We start from the raw sequence: 18,860 nt of genomic DNA, 5'->3' as shown, positions 1-18,860 counted from the left end.
AGGGCACTTCCCCCCTGTGGCCTAGCTGGCCTTGAGCCCGTGGCAATCCTGCCTCTGTTTGGTGAGTTCAGTGGCAACGGGTGTGCCCCCATCTCCAGCAGCATTAATAACCTTACTCTACTGACAAGAACACCCATCCAGCAATCACTTTGTAGCCTAAAGTCATGCTGAACGGTTCTCAGAAATGTCTGCATCCTAATCCCTGGAATCTGAGTATGTTCCCAAGGCAAAGGGACCCTGTTGAGCAAATGGCCCCGTGATACCAGGACAGGCCCAGTGTAACAGGAGATGTGATAACTGAAGTTGTCAGTTACGGAACGTGACGGACTCAACTCTCATTACTGATTTTGGTATAGAGGAAGGAGACCTCTAGAAGCTGGAAAAAGCAAGGTCCTTGGAGCCTCAAATAAGAACCAGCCCTGCTGACAGCTTGGTTTCAGCTGAGTGGATCCGTTTCAGACTTTTGACTTCTTCAGAAACAGAAGATAATTAATTAGCCTTTGGGGGCTGGGGATGTAGCTCAGCTGGCAGAGTACTTGTCTATCATGCACAAAGCCCCAGATTCAATCTTCAACACAACAAGCCAGGCCTGGTATTATTCCCAGTACTTGGAAGGTGAAGGTAAAAGAATCAAGAGTTCAAGGACTCCTTCGCTGTATGGGGCGTTTGAGATCAGATTGGGCTACATGAGGCCCTGTCTCAAAAAATAAAATAAATTTTGTTGTGTGTGTGTGTGTGTGTGTGTTTTTTTTGTTTTTGTTTTTTTAATGTGCTGTTGATACAGAGCCTTAAACATGCTAGGCAAATGGTCTACAATATAAAACTAATTCCTAATAATAATAAAGCAACAACCAGAAAAAGTTAAAACTAAACGCATCGCTTTTTCTTCTATCCAGCTGTCGCCTGAGCTCAGTGGTCAGGAAGAAGGAATGGGTGGGTCGGTGGAACCCATCCACTTCACCTGTTCTCTCCCAGCAAAGGGAACTTCAGCCGGCCCAGATGGGTTCGACTCCGATGAGCGCTCGCCGCGGCCGGCTGGGGGCGCTGCGGCAGCCTCGCGGCCGGATGCTAATGAGGCCGGCGGCCCCGCCCCTTGCCGGAAGTGGCTGCGGCGGGGGCGGGCACAGTGAGAGGGGTCTGGCAGCCGTGCGGGAGCCATGGCGGCGACGGAGGCGGCGGCGGCTGAGTCTGCGGCTCCGGCCCCGGGGGTCCCGGTCATGCCGGCGAGCACGCGGGGAGCCGCCGCCGCCTCAAGCCCGTGGGGGCCGTCGGAGTCGCGGCTGCAAGGCAGCCGGCCGCGACCGGCTAGGGCTCGGGCCGTGGCCCCGGTGCCACCGGCCCGGGAGCTGATCCAGCCGTCTGTGAGCGAGCTGTCCCGGGCTGTGCGCACTAATATTCTGTGCACTGTGCGCGGCTGCGGCAAGATCCTGCCCAATAGTCCTGCGCTCAACATGCACCTAGTCAAGAGCCACCGACTGCAGGTGAGCGGGCCGCGGCGGGGTGTGCGGGGTGTGCGCGGTGACCGGCCACCTGCACCCGACCGTGCACGGCGGGAGCGCGAGAGCGCGGGGCGCGCACACGCACCGGGCCAGCCGCTTCCCGGTGGCGTGCCCGCAGCACCTCAGCGAGCTGCCTGTTTACCCGGGTTCCTAGGATGAGTGACAGGTGATGCCACCAAGGCACCCAGGTGCAACCCCAAACGCTTTCCACCCCGCCCACGAAGCTGCGGGTGGCTCCTACCTGGTCATTCAGAAGCAGCTGCGGGTTGGGCACTTGAGCTACAAGTTTCACACGGTTGCTGAGATCAACTCTGCTCAGGAATGACAGGGGTAGGAGGTTTCTTCCTTGGATCTTTAGGAGGAGGTCCACCGGTCGGTACATAATACTACAGTTATCTGAGCAAGACCTCCCTGTGTTACATAAAGAGGACGATGACTTTCAAACGTATGGTATACTCTGAGAGCTTGGGGAAAAGAAAAAAAAATCAGATGTTGCCCCCCCACACACCAGACCTGTTAAGTCACAGCTTCAGCTTTTACACTAGGAAGCTTCCTTCCACCATTAGATTTCTGTGCCAGCAGTTTCGTTTGTGGAAAACGCAAGTCACTGAAGGCAGCTGATTTGACTCATTACCGAGAAGGTTGCAGGATCTGTCTGACCTTCAGGTAAATCCACCTCGGGCACTTCCATGAGAACTGAGCAGCAGCAGCTTTGAGGTTTTACTCTGTAGCAGTGCTGTGTTGCTCTTAAGGGGTGACCTGCGACTTAGCAGCTGCGCGCAAGAGGGAACGGTGATCTCGTAGAAAGGTCAGTCGGGAAATGTCAGCAGGGTCATGCTGAGAAAGTTCTGTGCAAAAGTTTGGGCCTCATTCCAGAACACAAGTGCAACTTGCCCTGGGCTTCAGGTGCAGTCTTCTCTTCCATCCTAAATGTTAAACCCTCCCTTTTCCTCACCCCAGTTTAGGTGGATGAAGAGTGAGTGTGTCTGGGAGAATTCTGATCCCTCAGTTCCTTATAACTTGCATCCAACAACCATAACTTGCCTTCAGTGTTGTCCCCTTGCTGTGTAGTGTAGCCCAGGCTATCCTCAAACTTACTGTGTAGCTGAGGATAACCTTGAACTCTTGATCCACCTGCCTCCACCTCCCAGATGCTGAGACTGTAGGAATGCACCATCATGCACATTTTCAGTCAGTGCTTGGGATCATTCAGGACTTCAGGAATGCTAGGCAAACACTCTTCTACACCCCCAGCCCCAGGTGCTGTGTTTCTGAAAACCAAATGAAGCTGCCATCTGACCAAAGGCTTCCTCAGTGTTGGCTGCAGTGACGACTCTAGCCAGCAATTCTTAGCTAGTTATTTGTTCGTTTCTCTGGAGCTGCTGTTAGGAGCACTGTAGCCCCCAAATCTTGGTGATGCCCTAGAAGGACAAAGATGCCATTGGCTGTGGAGAACTAGTTTGATGATGTACAGTAGCTTCTTTCTGATTGTTTTTTAAGTGCCCAAATCTCAGAAATACACAAAAGGCCAGACAAAACAGGTGACAAGAGAAACATGTCTGAGCCATTACAGGTTTGGTTTGGCTTGGTTCGGCTTGGTTCAGTTCCATTCCGTTCTGAAGCAGGGATTAGATAGCACTGGCTACCCTAAACTCACTATGTAGATCAGGTTAACTTCCTGGGAATGTTCTCCTCCCAAGTGCTGGGGCTGCAGCGTGCACCAATGCCCCACTCTAACAAACGTGACGTCCACAGTCAGATCTTTACTCAGATCTGAGCATGTCAGAATACCAGTGCCCTCACTTGCTGAGAGTCTGTGTGAAGTCATCCTTTCCAGCCTCGTCATTGGTTTTTCAGATTCTCTCATCTGGAGATAGCAGTAAGCAGGCTGGTCCATTCCTGAGCCCACATCCTGAGCAACAGGAAAGTGGACTGTTGGGAGAACATTCCTGCCTCGTCTCTGGAAGCTTTGTTTAGCAGTATTTAAACTGCCTCAGATCTGTGGCTGCTGGTTCCCTGTCAGGCAGCTCACTTCTTGTAACCTCTGCCTTGGTAACCTCAGGGCCCAAAGCCCCTGGCACCTGTTGTCTGATGGAAAGGGAGTTGGTTTTTGTGTTGTTTTTTTTTTTCTAATGAAGGGGCCTGTGTGGCAGAGCCGTATCTTCGTGATAAGGCCTGAGCGTAGCAACTATGTGTACCCTCAGGATGGCTACTACTCAGAGGCCCTTCAGTTTGAGTCTTGATATTATATGTGTTATTATCAAAATATTATTAGGAAAGAGAAGAGTGTGGCATGGGGACAAATGGTTCCCAGAAGGCCCTATGTGTTTGGGTGAGCGTGATTGATCCGTTAAGCTTTTTTAATTTTGTGTGTTCGTGTGTTGAGAGATGCACGCATGTGTGGGTGCCCTTGGAGTCCAGAGAGGATGTTAACCTCCTGGAGTTACCTGACCTGACATGAGTGCTGGGAACTGAATTCAGGTCCTCTACAAGAATAGTGCACACTCTTAGCCACTCTTTGCCATTTCTCCAGCCCCATTTTGGCTGACTTTCTTCAACCCAATAGAATTTTTCATTGTGTTGGCTTTCAGCTCCTTGAGTGACCCTAATTTCTTTCCATGTTTTTCTAGTTTCCTGGCCATGATAATATTTCATTCCCTCCCACACTATTTGTTCTATAGTTAATTTATTCTAATGTATCCCCCACCCAGCCTAATACCTAAGCCCTTCTGAAGGATGGCGAGTAAGGCTGAGTAATCGTGAGCAGGCTTTGGTGTTAATGTGGGTTCTCAAAATAAATGTCTGTGTTCCATGCCCTGAAAGGAAATCTGGACATGTCATCAGCCAGCCAAGCCTGCAGTGGGCTTAGCAGAGAAAGGGAGCAGTGATGCTTTGGAATGAGAGCTAAAATGATCCAGAGGACGAGTGGGAGGAAGCAGGCTCTGCCTGACTGCTGGAGCAGCACTTGAAAGCAGTGAAGGGTGCAGGTGGGCACTTATGGAGCCTCTTATCAAGCAGCAGTCATCTTTTTAAAGCCCAGCCCAGTGGATTCTGGGTTCTGCTCCATCCAGGGGGACGTTTTCAGTGGCATTATTTTAAAGAGGAAAGAAAGGCTGCAGCAAGTTGCTCTGTGAACTACATTACGCAAAGACTACTGACTTTCTGTTTAGAATGGGCTCCTTGGGTGCTTTCTGCAAGGGTGGTGAGGTGCTAGGCAGTTTCTGCCTCTGTCTTCATTGTCCTCTCCTCTTCGGCCACACACACCCTCACCCTCCTTTTTCTGTTCTTCAAGGTATTTTTATTTTCGTGTGTATGTATGCCTGGCTAAAGTATGGATGCTCACAGAAGCCAGAAGTCAGCACTGGATCCCCTGGAGCTGGAGTTACAGGTGGTTGTGAGTTGCCAGTTGCCATGTGGGTGCTGGGAACTGAACTCTGAAAGAACAGCAAATGCTCTTAACCACTGAGCCATCTCTCCAGCCCCTCCTCCTTTTATTTGTCTATTTATTTCCAATCTTGGTTTGTTTGTTTGTTTGTTTTGAGGTCTTGGTCTGTGGTGATAAATATGGAGCCTGGGGATCCACTCGTGCTAGCTGCTGTTTTTTCACAGAGCTGCACGCTCAGCCCCCTCCATTTTGTTTTGGGATTGTTTTTTCTTTTGCAAACTCTTAAAGATATTTAAATATTATTTAAATTTAATTGTTATCTATTCAATATTAATAATGATTAATACTAATTAAATAAAATGTTTCCACATTTCCATCTGAGAAAGGAGTGTTTGGCTGGAAGTCAATTATGAGTAAAACATAAAAGGAGCCAACAGGAGTGGGGAAAGAGTAGAACAGGGTAATGATAAAGAGTGCAGACTCTCGATCCAGTCACACACAAGTCATGTCCTCAACCTGGCAAGTATTCCTGACTGTGTTGAGGGCAGCAGATAAAACACTACTTTCCTACTGTAACTCCTATTGTGCCATTTCCTGCTGACCTTTGAACTCACTGTCTCTGAACAAGTAGAAAGAAACCGCAAAGCCATGTGGGCCTCTGTAATGAAGGAGCTAGCCCCCAGAAAGAGGGAATGGGTAGAGCGGTGGGTGGTTGCTGTCTGAGGAATAACTAGCATCTTGCACAAGTTCCGTGGTCTCATCCCCACATAAACTGTAGCTCTGGCTCACACGGGCCAGGGGAGCATCCAGCACAATACACAAGCTCGCACCGAACATTTACTGGGTTCAGAATACTCCCCGAGCCAAGAGGTAACAAACGGAAAGGCTGGGTAATTAAATTTGCGGGCTAAGCATCTGAAATGACTCCAAATCCATAAATCTTTGAGTGCCAATCTGAAGCTCAAAAGCCGTCAGATTTGGAGCATTTGGGGGTTTTTCAATTAAGGACACTGTAATAGTAAGTCTATGCAAATATTTGAATCTCAGGGTTAGTTCTGTTCCCAAGCACTTTGTGAAGGACATTTCAGTATGAGTTCCATTCAGTGTAACAGTAGTTCAATAAAGGATGGGGACTTTGAGTATCCCAGGCTGGTGAAGTCTGGGCATGGGTGGCATCGGGAGGCTGTTGGAAATGGTCTGAACATCTGGCATGATTGAAGGTAAATTTTCAAGATATTAATTGGGGGTCTAAAAGCTTAACATTTTTAAAATTAATTTTAAAAGATTAATTAAAGAAATAGCTCGATGGTATAGAGTGAGTGCTGCTCTTACAGTAGACCGGGGTCAGTCCCCAGCACCCACAGCAACACTCAGAACCACATGCAACACTAGGTCCAGATGGTCTGACACCCTCTCCTGTCCTCCACAGGCTCCTGCATGTTTGTGGTATGCAAACACTCATGCATGAACACACAATACTTCAGAATAAAATTTTAATATTATATATGTATATATGGTGAAAGATGCCAGATGACCTTTTTTGGCACTTTTAGCAGCTTGGGATCTGATGACTGAGACAACTTCTGAGTGTGAACTGAACTGACCAGAAGGAATTCCATCATGGGCATGTGAATTAGGGGGTTGGGAAGCATCTTTCAACTGAACACACTCATATCCATTCCTCTCATTGATGGTACTAGACAAGGAAAGTGTAACTTCCAAAGTTTTCTGTTAAAACATAGGATAACTGGTAAATGAGATGAGGTTGGCGAGGAGGGACACTGTTGGTGTCATTACACAGCAGCTGCCAGCATTCAGCAAAAGCTGTGCTCGGGTAGACCAGTGGTTCTCAACCTGTCTGAAGACCACTCTGGGGGTTGACTAGCAGATATTTACACTACAGTTCATAACAGTAGTAAAATTAGAATTACAAAGCAGCAGCAAAATAATTATGGTTGGGGGTCACTACAACACAAGGAACTGTATTAAAGGGCCGCAGCTTTTAGGAGGTTGAGCTCCAGACAGTGCTGTGATACGGTCCTGGTGAGCGGAACAGCACTGAAAACTCAGAGGAATGACTACATCCAAAATGAACAAAGGCAAATGATGGAATTCGAACAAAACAACACTTCTTTCCCTCTCAGTGATTAGGCAATCAGCAAGGCCACATGTACCTCTAAGAACCAGGGCAAGGCTTGGGCCATGCAGTTTATAATATCTCACACTCTTAAGTGTACACTGAAAGAAGAGGAGGGCGTGGCCAGGGCCGTGTGCCTCTTAGCAGGATGCTAGAAGAATGGGATTTCTAGGTATACGGTAGCAGCTGGCACCTGAACCTGCCACCCATTTCTTTCTCTGATGACCGGAAGACAAGCTGGCCACCACCCACTCCCTCCTTTAGAGCCACCTGGGAGGTGTCAGACAAGAATTATGTCTGAAGCCACCAGGGCCTAAAGTATGGATAGCTGTACAGACCACCTGAATTTGCTCTCCCATAGAACCCCAGTACAAATGCCTGGTGTGATAAGGTAGCATGTGCCTGTAATCCCAGGGCTAGACAGTTCCAGGCCAGTGAGAGACTCTGCCTCATTTCTGAGGCCACTAGCCAAGGTTTTCACTAAACTCCACACATAGGACACACACATGCATTTGAACTTTTTTTAAAACTCCCAGTTGATGTCACTTAAAGCCCGGTGTGGTGGTGTGTGTAAGTATGGACCTGTCTACTCCAGAGACTGAAGGAGGTTTCTTACTTGATCCTCGGAGTCATCCTGAGCAACATATTAAAAGCCATGCCTCTCTAAATAACATACTTTGGTTTTATTTAGTTATTAATAATTATTATTACTAATGAGGAGAAGGCTCACTTATGAATATCAGAGGACAACTTTTAGGAAATGGTTCCGTCCTATTGTTGCTTCTGGGGATTATACTGAGGTCATCAGGCTTATGCAGCAAGTGTCTTTACCCATGGAACCATCTCACTGGCCTGGATTTTAATAATCAATCAATTAATTAACATTTTAAAGGCTGGGCATGGTCACACAAACATTCCAGGCTGCTTTTAGGACTAAGGTAGCACCAGGCCTACTCAGTGAGGCCTTGTGAAGGGAAGTTCGGGAGGAGGAACTGGAGATGGTAAAATACTGCATTAGGAAAAATTGAATTGCACCTTTTTTAAGCAAAAACTTAGCAAAATTGGGGAGGTGGCTCAATGGTTAAGAGTACTGGCTGTTCCTCCAGAGAACCTGAGTTCAGTTTCCAGCACCCACATGGTAGCTCACAACCATCTGTAACCCCTCTCTGGCCTCATTGAGCACCAGGCACACAGAACACCCATATACATAAAATAAAACAACAGAGGAGTTAATAGAAAGTGCGGAGGTCAGCACTAGGCATTGTATCATTCATTACACTGCAAACAGCCAGTGCCTACATTTCAAACTACTACTGTCACTACATTAGGTGACAGGATGGTAATCAGATCAAAGTCCCAACCGGAGATACAGCTCAGTGTAGAAAACTTGCCTAGCACGTGTGAGGTCCTGGGTTCAATCCTTGGTAGAGCAGGGTTGTGGAGGAGGGTCTTCATGTAGTCTGGGAGGTGGCTCAGTTATAAAGTGTATGTGATGCGAGCATGAGAGCTCAAATGTGAAGGCCATGTCAACATTAACACTGGGAAGGCAGACAGGAAGAACCCTGGAGCTCCTTGGCCACCAGCCTAGTGGAGTTGGTGAGCTCCAGGTTCAGTGAGTGTGGTACTGGGGATTCTCTAATAACCGAACCCAGAGGATGAATCTCTCTTTATGTATAAAGGGGATTTGTTGGAATGACTTACAGGCGGCAGTCTGGCTAATCCAACAGTGGCTGGCTGTGAAGGGAAAGTTCAAGAATCCAGTAGTTTCTCAGTCCACAAGGCTGAAAGTCTCAGCTGGTCTTCAGAATGTGCTGGAGTCCCAAAGAAGTAGGCTCTGATGCCAGTGAAGGAATGGATGTGCTAGCAAGGAGAGGGCAAGCAGGCAAAGAGCAAGAGCTTTCTTCTTCCATGTCCTTATCCAGACTTTGGCAGAAGGTGTGGCCCACTTCAAGATCCAGGCTAAAGGTGTGTCTTCCCTCCTCACAGGTCCAGACTAGGAGTGGATTTACCCACTTCATATCAAGCAAAAGATCTCTCACAGATGCGCCCTCCATTTCTGGATTGTAGTTCATTCCAGACGTAGTCAACTTGACAACCAAGAATAGCTGTCACAGTGAGGGAACACATCTCCAAAAATTAGGCTAGAGGGTCACTGAGACACCCCACCAGGTCAAGGTGCTGGGCTTTTATTTTTAAAAGAAAAAATAAAATGGAGAGTGATCTAGGAACATCTGATGTTGACCTCTGACCTTTATACGTTTGCACAGCATGTATGCACACTATGAAGGTCCTCATAGGGAGAACTCATACAAGTTTTCTGAGGCGCTCAGACTAAGATGTGGGTAAGGGTGACAAACAGGATCGAGGACAAGTCTGGTAGCTGGGGAACGGTTCTACTTGCAGACAGGCTGGCTGGAAGGATAGATAGGTGTCTATTTCCTTTATTTCTACCTCCATTGTGGTGGGTTTTGTAAGACAATTGCTGAGCCAGATATGGTGGTGCACTCCTTAATTCCAGGCAGATCTCTGATTTTAAGGCCAGCCTGGTCAACATAGTTAGTTTCAGGCTAGCCAGTACTACGTCAAGAGATTATGTCTTAAAAAAAATAAAAGAGAGAGATGGTAATTGCTGGATATTACTTCCACAGGATGGCATAGTAAATCCAACAATTAGGAAAGATTTGAAAACTGTGCCGAAATTCTACTGTTGTCCAATCAAAGGATGTCCTAGAGGCCCTGACAGACCATTTTCTCAATTTTCTCTGGTTAAACAGGTATGTCACTTACTATATTTTTCCCAAGATGAATGTGTTAATTACTTACCTATTACTGTGATAAAACACTGCAACCAGGCTAGAAGACAGCTCCATGGTTAAAAGTCTTGGTTGCTCTTCCAGAGGACTCTTGGGTCCAGTTCGCAGCCACCCACATGGCAACTTACAAATGTCTGCAGCTGCAGTTTCAGGAAATCCTACACTCTCTTCTGGCCTCTGTAGGAGCTGTATCCATGTGGTACTTAGATATACACACATGTAAGATGCCCATACACATAAAATAAAAAATAAATAATTTTTAAATAAATAATACCATGACGAGGGCAACTTACAGAAGGAAGTGTTTATTTGGCTTACAGCCCCTGAGGGGTGAGAGTCCGTCATGGCAGGGAAGCATGGCAGCAAGCAGAGGCCTAGTAGCTGGAGCAAAAGCTGCATTGGTCATGTCTTAAGCTGCAAGTAGGAAAACAGAGGGAGCAAACTAGGAATGGCATGTGGCTTTGAAACCTCAAAGTCTGTCCCCAGTGCCATACTTTCACCAACAAGCCCACACCTCCTAAACTTATCCAGTGTCACCAGTCCACAGGGGACCAAGTATTCAAATATCTGAGCCCGTGGGCTCAAATATCTAGCACAAGGGCATACAGATGGCATAAACTCAGTGTGTGCTCTACCTGCGGAACAGGCATAACCAAAGATCTGAATACAAGCTCTGTGGAGCTGCTGGCCAGGCCTTCCTCCACGGTTCCTCAGTCAGTCTGGGTATTTGTTGAGGCTTGTTCCAGAGTGAAATGCACAGCCAGACCCAGATTTGTAGAGGAAGAAGAACAGGCAATATCGCCAGGAATAAGACCATTTATACTGCAGACCCTTGGTAAACCCGCCTCTGAGGGCAAGGGCAAGACACAAAGCTAGTGTACTCCCGGAGGAGGAACATTCGGAATGTCCAGGAGGAGGCTGCTGTCCTGTGAGGAGGGAGAGATCCAGCTACTGAGGAAAGAGTTTCCAGACTGAATCAGTTGAGCCTGAGGGCTGGAGAGAAGGCTCAGTGGCCAAAAGCACATACTGCTTGCTCTTGGAGAAGACCTAAGGTCCATCCCCCAGGTTCCCTGTCAGGCGGTAAGTCCATGGAAACCTGGCCTCTCCTCTGGCCCCACAGACCCCGTGCCCGTGTCCACATGCATGCACACAGATGAATTTGAGACTGTTCCCGAAGTTCCTCTGGAGGGGTCTGGAGGACACTGCAGAGACTCTATGTGTCAGCGTTACTGTTGCTACCACGAAACGCCATGGCCAAAAAGCAAGTTGGGAAAGAAAGGGTTTACCCGGCTTGCACGCCCACATCATAGTCTGTCATTGAAGGAAGCCAGGTGAGAAACTCAGACAGAGCAGGGCCTGGAAGCAGGAGCTGATGCAGAAGCCACAGAGGGGTGCTGCTTACTGGCTTGCTCATCATGGCTTGCCCAGCCTGCTTTCCTGTAGAACCCAGGACCACTGGCAATGGGCTGGGCCCTTCCCCCATCAATCACTAATAAGAAAATGTCCTACAGCCAGAGCTTATGCAGGCATTTTCTCAACTGAGGCTCCCTCCTTTCAGATAACTCCAGCTTGTGTGAAATTGACATAAACCTAGCCAGCACACTGTATGTTCTTACCCACAGCACTTGGTGTGTAGTTGAGAGTCTGAATACACGGATTGGTTCCAAGGCAGCCTGCCCACTGTGCATAAGGAGAAGCATATGTTAAGCTGAAGTTTGTCTGCTTGCAAATGCTGTACCTGGTGGTGGCTGGGAACTTGGGTGTGTGGGTGGAGCTTAATGTGATGCTGTCTCTTGTCTTAATCCCAACTGTGTTCCTTGCAAGCACTTCATGAAAATGCATGCAGAGAAGAAGCATAAATGCAGTAAATGCAGTAATTCCTATGGCACCGAGTGGGACCTGAAAAGACACGAGGAGGATTGTGGCAAGACCTTCCAGTGTACATGCGGCTGTCCCTACGCCAGCAGAACCGCACTGCAGTCTCACATCTACCGAACTGGCCATGAGATCCCTGCAGAGCACAGGTAAAGCACAGAGAGGTGGTGCTGAAATGGGACTTTCGGGGGTCTGGGGGGGCAGCCAAACAGGGAACAAAAGGAAGAGGGGGAACAATCTGTGCCTTTGAAAAGGGTGCTTCTGGAATAGTAGCAGTGATAGCAGAAGAGCCCCCTGGGCCAGGATCCTTTTTCACTTTTGTATTTGAGGCTGGCCTAATGATTATAGATGTAACCATTCTGTCGTTACCCAAGTGCTGGGGTTACAGATGTGTCCACCTGCGACAGCCTCTTAGGTGCTGGGATTATAGGTGTGTCTTTTCCTCTGCCGTAACCTTCCAGGTACTGGGGTTATAGATGTGTCCCCTGTTGCGGCCTCCCAGATGCTGGGTGGGGTTTCCGGTGTGTGCTATGGCCTCCCAGGTACTGGGGTTACAGGTGTGTGCTGCAGTGGCCAGCACAGCCTGAGATGCTGACCCGGGTGCTTAGTGTTTTTTTACTTACATGTATGTGTACGTCAGTATATATGAATGGCACTTGAATGCAGAGGTCAGAAGAGGGCATTGGACCCCCTGGAGCTGGAGCTACAGGCAGTTGTGACATGTCCAATGTGGGTGCTGGAGACAAATTCAGGTCCTGTGGAAAGCAGCAAGTGCCCTTGACCGCCAGGCCCCCTCTCCAGCACACAGTTCCTGGTGCTCCCTTCCTGTTCCCACTTGAAAGTCTCAACTCTCCATCTTCTCTCTAGGGAAACAAATTACTGGCAGCTAAAGGTTTTATCATGACTCAGTGTTTCATTATGTCTGCTTACTTACAGTCAGTGATGCTGAGGATCGAATTCAGGGCCTCATGGATACTGGGCAAGTGCTCAGCCCTGAGTCCCATCCAGTCCTCATTTCACTTTCTTCATTGTTGACACTGGCCCCGAACTCACTCTGTGGCTTTGGCTGCTCTTAAACTTCTGGCCTCAGCCTCCTGTTAGCTAGGGTTATAATTACCAGCTCAGCTTTAAGCTTCATTTTAAAAAATAAAATCTCTATTTGGTGTAATAGCCTTCTGCAGTGGGTATGATACTTATAGGCTTCTTGGTTTTCAAGTTCCTGATCTTAATCTTAGAGTTTAAATTTTTAAGTTAAGGGGCCAGCCATCGAGCTGGCTCAGTGGGTAAAGGCTCTTGCCTTCAAACCTGATGACCTGAGTTTGAGCCTTAGGATCAACATGGGAGAAGGAGAGAACCGATTCCCAAGGGTTGTTCTGACCTCCACACAACAAATGTGCTATGACACACATGTACACACATACTAAATAAATGTAATAATAAATAGAATTTTTAAACTTCCAAGTTGAGGGTGGAGTGTATTTCACACATGCCTGAAATCCCTTAGGACACAGAAACAGGAGAGGTCTCAAAAGTTAAAGCCAGAGTGAGAATAAGTCCCTGGCAAGAGGGATGTGTTTCTGAGTGTGTGTCTGACTCTGAGATGGCAGAGGGGTGCACCGCCACTGTCTGGATCCCGCCTCTCACGTGGGAAGTGGCGTGATGAGTAGAGAAGGTGCAGTGATGTCATCAGCAGCAGCTCCAGCTGGAGAGATGGCTCAGCGGAGGAGTGCTTTCTGCCCTCACGGAATACCTGAGTCTGGTTCCCAGGACGTCAGGCAGCTCAGAACATCTATAACTCCAGCTCCACAGAATCCATACCCATTTCCAACCTTTGTGACCATGTACATATTACTAACCCAGAAATACATACGTGCACGTAAATACGTTTTTTTTTAAATGAATTTTTTTTCCTTAAGTTTTATTTTAAAATTGGTTTCACTTTTGCTTTGTGACTATTTCCAGAGACCCACCCAGTAAAAAGAGGAAAATGGAAAGCTACATGCAAAGCCAAAAGTTGTCCAGTAAAACCATTGAACCACTGAGTGACCAACCAGCCCCTCAGCAAGGCACTCATGAACTAGAAACTTCGGAAGTAAAGCTGGCAGCAGCATTTGAAGACTCTTGTGGCTCCCACACCAAAAAGCAGAGCATCCCAGCGCCTCCCAGGTGCCCCCAAAAGTTGCTTTTACCAAAGCCCAAGGTGGCTCTGGTTAAACTGCCAGTCATGCAGTTTTCCCCCGTACCTGTCTTGGTGCCTGCAGCCGAGTCCTCGGCCCAGCCTGTGGTGTTCGGTGTGGATCATGGCTCCGCTGCAGGTGCTGTACACTTCGTACCCTTGTCGGTCGGAACCTTGATCCTCAGCCTGGATCCGGAGGCCTGCTCTCTGAAGGAGAGCCTACCTCTCTCAAAAATTATCAGTCCTATCGTTGAGCCAGTCAGTACCGGTGTTCAAGTGAACGTGGGTAAAGATCCGTGTAGTCCTTTACAAGAACTAGGGAGCGCATGTCCGAAGAACAGCATCTCCTCAATCAATGTGCAGACGGACCTGTCCTACGCCTCCCCCAACTTGATGCCTTCTGCTCAGTGGCTTGGCCCTGATTCCTCCGTGTCATCCTGTTCTCAAACTGACCTGTCATTTGATTCTCAAGTGTCCCTTCCTGTCAGTGTCCACACCCAGACATTGGTGCCCAGCTCGAAGGTCACTTCATCCATAGCTGCTCAGACAGATGCTTTTATAGACACCTGTTTCCAGGGGATCTCACGGGAAACCCAAACCAGCAGGATGCAAACCCCCACAGATGACCCGGTGCAGGTGGGCCACACTGGCCTCTGCGGGGACATTTTTGGAAGTGTCCATCCATCATATAGTGTTCCCACCGACAACATCATGGGTAGCAGTTTAGTTGCAGACACAGTGACTCATGGCCTGTTACCTCAGAATGACCCTAAGATATTAAGCCAAGTCATTGAAAAGTCTGCTCCCATGTTAAACTTCAGTTCCCAGAACAGCATGATTCCTTCACAGAACATGACAGATAATCAGACTCAAACCATAGATCTGCTGAGTGACTTAGAAAACATCTTGTCAAGTAATCTGCCTGGTCAGGCGCTGGATAACCGGAGTCTTTTGTCAGACACGAACCCCGGGCCTGATGCCCAGCTACCGTCAAGCTCAGCCCAGAATTCTGGGATCGATTTTGATATTGAAGAGTTCCTCTCAGCCTCAAATATCCAGACTCAGACTGAAGAGAGTGACCTCAGCACCGTGAGCACTGAGCCGGTCTTAGAGTCCCTGGACATCGAGACGCAGACTGACTTCTTCCTCACAGACCCCTCCACACAGCCCTACGGGTTCAGGGGAGGCTCAAGCTTCTTAGGCCTGGAGATGTTTGACACACAGACCCAGACAGACTTGAACTTCTTCTTAGACAGTAGCCCTCACCTGCCCCTAGGCAGCATCCTGAAACACTCGAGCTTCTCCATGAGCACTGACTCTTCTGACACAGAGACCCAAACGGAAGGAGCCTCCCCAGCTCGACACACGCCTGCCCTGGAGGGCAAGGTCCAGTTGAGCAGCACAGAGACACAGACCATGAGCTCTGGCCTGGAGCCCCTGGGGAACTTGTTCCTCACCAGCAATGAAACTCAGACAGCAATGGACGACTTCCTTCTGGCCGACCTGGCCTGGAATACGATGGAATCCCAGTTCAGCTCTGTGGAAACCCAGACGTGCGCAGAGCTGCACGCTGTCTCCAGCTTCTGAAGGTGCGGCCAGGCACCCGCCCCGTTCCTTGTGGGTTTAGAACATGAGGACAGGGACAGTGGCACCAACAGGGGATGTGGTCTGTGGGGCAGCTGTTTAGATTCTCTATGGTCCTTGGCGTTTTGTACTCGTGAACACAAGATTGGTGTACAAATGTGAGTGTATTATAAAGTGTAAGGTGTTGATCTAAAAAGTTTCAATGTCGCCTGCGTTTGCTCCTCCTGTTTAGGTTTTCTATCTTTAAAACAAAGCATTTCACACTGTAAAACTTGGAACCATTTAGCTAAAGCCAAGCTTACCAGGTAGTAGGGCACAAGCTTCACAATTGCTTTAACTGAGGGTAGCATATTTAAAGGGCACCTCCAACGCTCAGACAGCGCTTGTGAGCTGACTCCTGAGCTGCCACCCCCATGCCTTGTCACATCCCTTCCGACTTGGAAACACCAAGGGAAGCCACAGCTGTCATTAGCTTTTTTGACCATTTTTTATGCAGTGTCTGCTGTCCTGAGCCGTGACTGCTGCCAGCATCGTGTGCCGCCCTTTTCCCGCTGCGGAGTTACTGGCCAGTGCGAGCATGGCGAGTCCTTAGTGTAAATCGCAGTTTTAGTAGGAGCAAGGCATCCAAACTGGAGATGTGCGTAGTGGAGTCCTGCCATTCTGCTCAGCTCGGGCTCATCCTGCTTCGTGGAAAAGCTCTCCTCGGCTCTCTCGATAGTGTTGATCAAGAAGACCTCTGTGACCAAATGTGGGATTGCCATATGCCAGCAGGCAGCCAGCTGTGAGCACACAGTGGCTAGATGTCAAGTCACTTCTGTCTGGAGCCCAGGACCCCAGAGCTTCTAACTTTCTATAAATTGGGGTTCCTGTGACTCTGCACTCTTCGGGCTCAGTTAACTTAGAGAGCTTGCAGAACTCAGGGATACCGTTACTGCAAAGGGTACAGTGGGTGGGAAAGGGGCACAGGACCCACCACAAATCTGTATGTTTAGCCTTGTAAAACCCCTCCAAACCCAGGCTTCTAGGGTTAATGGCCGCTTCGTTGTGTGGGTAGAGTTGCTTAAATCATTGCCATTAGTGACCAGCTTAACCTTGAATGCCACCCTTCCCACTGGATTGGGAGGTAGGGCTAAAGCTGAAAACATCCCAACCTTTCAGTCATGAATTACAATTACGCCTGGGTCTCTCCTGTGACTTGTCCCCATCCTCATGCTACCTGGAGGCTACCAGCTATCAGTGACCTCACAGCAAGAAAGAGAAAAACATTTCTCCTGAATATTTTGGGGTTTGGAAAAGTTGTGTGCAAATACATACTTCACATAATTACAACCACAAACGCCCTGCTCCACAGTAGACCACGGGGGCTACCCAACTGTTTTCCCATAATATACCCATAGAACCTCTTAAGAATTAAGAAGGAAAGAGTGGGGTGAGGAAAAGTATTTCTGCCCAGCCCCCTCTTAATACCCTGCACTTGTGATCTTGATAGAAGGAGCATGGCCTACAAAGTCTTTCCTTCTGTCCAGCCCCTTCTTTTCCTTGAAGGAAGCACTTTGGTCTGGCAAGCATATTATGTGTGCCTTGAGACTAGCAATTATAGACTAGATCCATCTAAAGTATGTGAGTCTAGCTTCTGTTATGATACATTCTTTAAAGAGAAAAAGCTGGGCAATAGTTGCTTCAGAGCTGAAGGGTAATTTCTGCGTTCTGAGGGGAGAGTGGTCAAGCATGCCTTGGGGGTTCTCTATGCTAAATGGGTCATGGCTTCATAGTTGGCCCACTCTGAGGCAAATCAGAATGAGCATAGCCTGGGGACCCTTCCAGGCTACCCTGGAAAACCCTGTTTGTTGTTTTTGGTGTTTTTTTTTGTTTTTGTTTTTTTGGGTTTTTTTTTTGTCTCCTCCCTACCCCCCGTGGTATATGCTTGTGCTGCCAAAAGCTGAATCCTCAGAATAAAACCTAAGGGGACTAATGATTCATTAAGTAAATTGGTGGTATTGCTGCTGTCGTGTCCCATTCATCCAATGCAAAGGACTTGGTAATGGGCTAATAACACACCCAGCAGATGAGCACAACCCAGGAGCTAAACAGTGATTTTGGTCACAATTGCCTGTGAATGTGAGTTGCAGAACAGACATAAAGCCTTAACTTAGATTTTCTGTTATGTTTTGGAATCGTCACTGCCTTAACGTTCAAGCATCTATTTAAGCCCTTCAGCTGAAGGAGAAATGCATGTCTGCCTGTGGCTTTTTGTAAATATGAGCGCAGCAATCTATGGCTTTAAGTTTTTGTTTTTGTGGCAATGTCTCTTAATAGTTACAGGGGGAAAAATGGAGCATGTAATTGTCCTTTATGTGCAAGAACTGTCCCCACAAAACCTTAGTCACCTGAATTCTCCTGAGGTTGTTTGTAAACACAAAATCAGTGATTAAAAAGAAGCTAGAAATCTACCCTTCTGTGTGAATTTTGTCTGTGCTCGTGATGTGAATTTGTTGCCCTCACTTTTAATGAACATCTGTTTTTCAGACTATGGTAATGGAATGGTTGCACCCAGTTACTTTGATAAAAACACAATGACACTTTTCTCTAAACAGAGAGCCGAAGGGATGAAGAGGTGGCTTGGTGGTTCAGACAGCTTGCTGCCCTTCCACAGGATCCAAATCCCAGCACCCATTATCACAACCACCTCTAGCTCTAGCTTCAAGGCGTTCGATGCCTTCTGGACTGGGAGGGCACCCTAACACATGTGCATATACACATTCATAAATGAAAAATAAAAGCATAAGCCCAGCATAGTGGTACCTTCCTTTAATCCCAGGACTCAGGAGGGAGTGGCCAGCTGATCACTGAGTTCAAGGCTAACCTAGTCTATACAGCAAATTTAGGGACAGCAGGGCCAAATAGTGAGACCCCTTCTCAAAAATACACCTTTTTTATAAAGGCAATTACTAAATTTGCATTTTGAGATAAATATGACCTACCTTGGGAATTTTTAAGGAAAATTCATTATTGTTAATAATACTGCATGGCTTTAATCTGAGCATTTGCAGGTGGATTTCTGGGTTCAAGACCAGTTTGATCTACACAGAGTCCCAGGACAGCCAGGGCTGCTTTAAAGAGAAACCCTGTCTTGAAAAAACAAAATAATTCACTTCACTTTGTGCACTCAGCACGTGTGATTCTGGTATGGTGGACTACCTTTTCTCCCTGAAGAGCTTAAGAATAAAATGAGACAGACAGCAAGGCAGTAGCTCTCTGCTTCGTCGCTGCTCTACAGGAAAGACAAACCTGTTTCTGATCCCTTCTGATAAGAAGGAAATTCGAGTTTTTATAACCTTATATGAAAGATATTGAGTGAAGTTCAAAGTTACTTTTTCATTCAGGGAAAATG

General features: G+C 47.7%; 1 protein-coding gene across 1 annotated transcript; it reads left to right on the top strand.

Moving 5' to 3' along the window:
- Window positions 1-1,124: 1,124 nt before the first annotated feature.
- On the top strand, window positions 1,125-17,919 carry Atmin (ATM interactor). Its single transcript, XM_021638836.2, has 4 exons — window positions 1,125-1,481; window positions 9,670-9,795; window positions 11,659-11,858; window positions 13,672-17,919. Exons 1-4 carry the CDS (start codon window positions 1,158-1,160, stop codon window positions 15,470-15,472), a joined length of 2,451 nt encoding a protein of 816 aa, XP_021494511.1. The 5' UTR covers window positions 1,125-1,157; the 3' UTR covers window positions 15,473-17,919.
- The last annotated feature ends 941 nt before the right edge of the window (window positions 17,920-18,860 follow it).

The sequence above is a fragment of the Meriones unguiculatus genome, chromosome 10, assembly GCF_030254825.1.
Source record: "Meriones unguiculatus strain TT.TT164.6M chromosome 10, Bangor_MerUng_6.1, whole genome shotgun sequence".
Taxonomy (NCBI): Eukaryota; Metazoa; Chordata; class Mammalia; order Rodentia; family Muridae; genus Meriones; species Meriones unguiculatus.
The sequence above is the reverse complement of the archived record's forward strand: the minus strand, read 5'-3'. Positions and strand labels throughout refer to the sequence as shown.

Coding starts and splice junctions, on each gene's coding strand:
- Atmin (XM_021638836.2), top strand. CDS start 1,158: ATGGCGGCGACGGAGGCGGCGGCGGCTGAGTCTGCGGCTCCGGCCCCG. Junction 1,482..9,669: donor TCAAGAGCCACCGACTGCAG/GTGAGCGGGCCG, acceptor TTACTTCCACAG/GATGGCATAGTAAATCCAAC. Junction 9,796..11,658: donor AATTTTCTCTGGTTAAACAG/GTATGTCACTTA, acceptor GTTCCTTGCAAG/CACTTCATGAAAATGCATGC.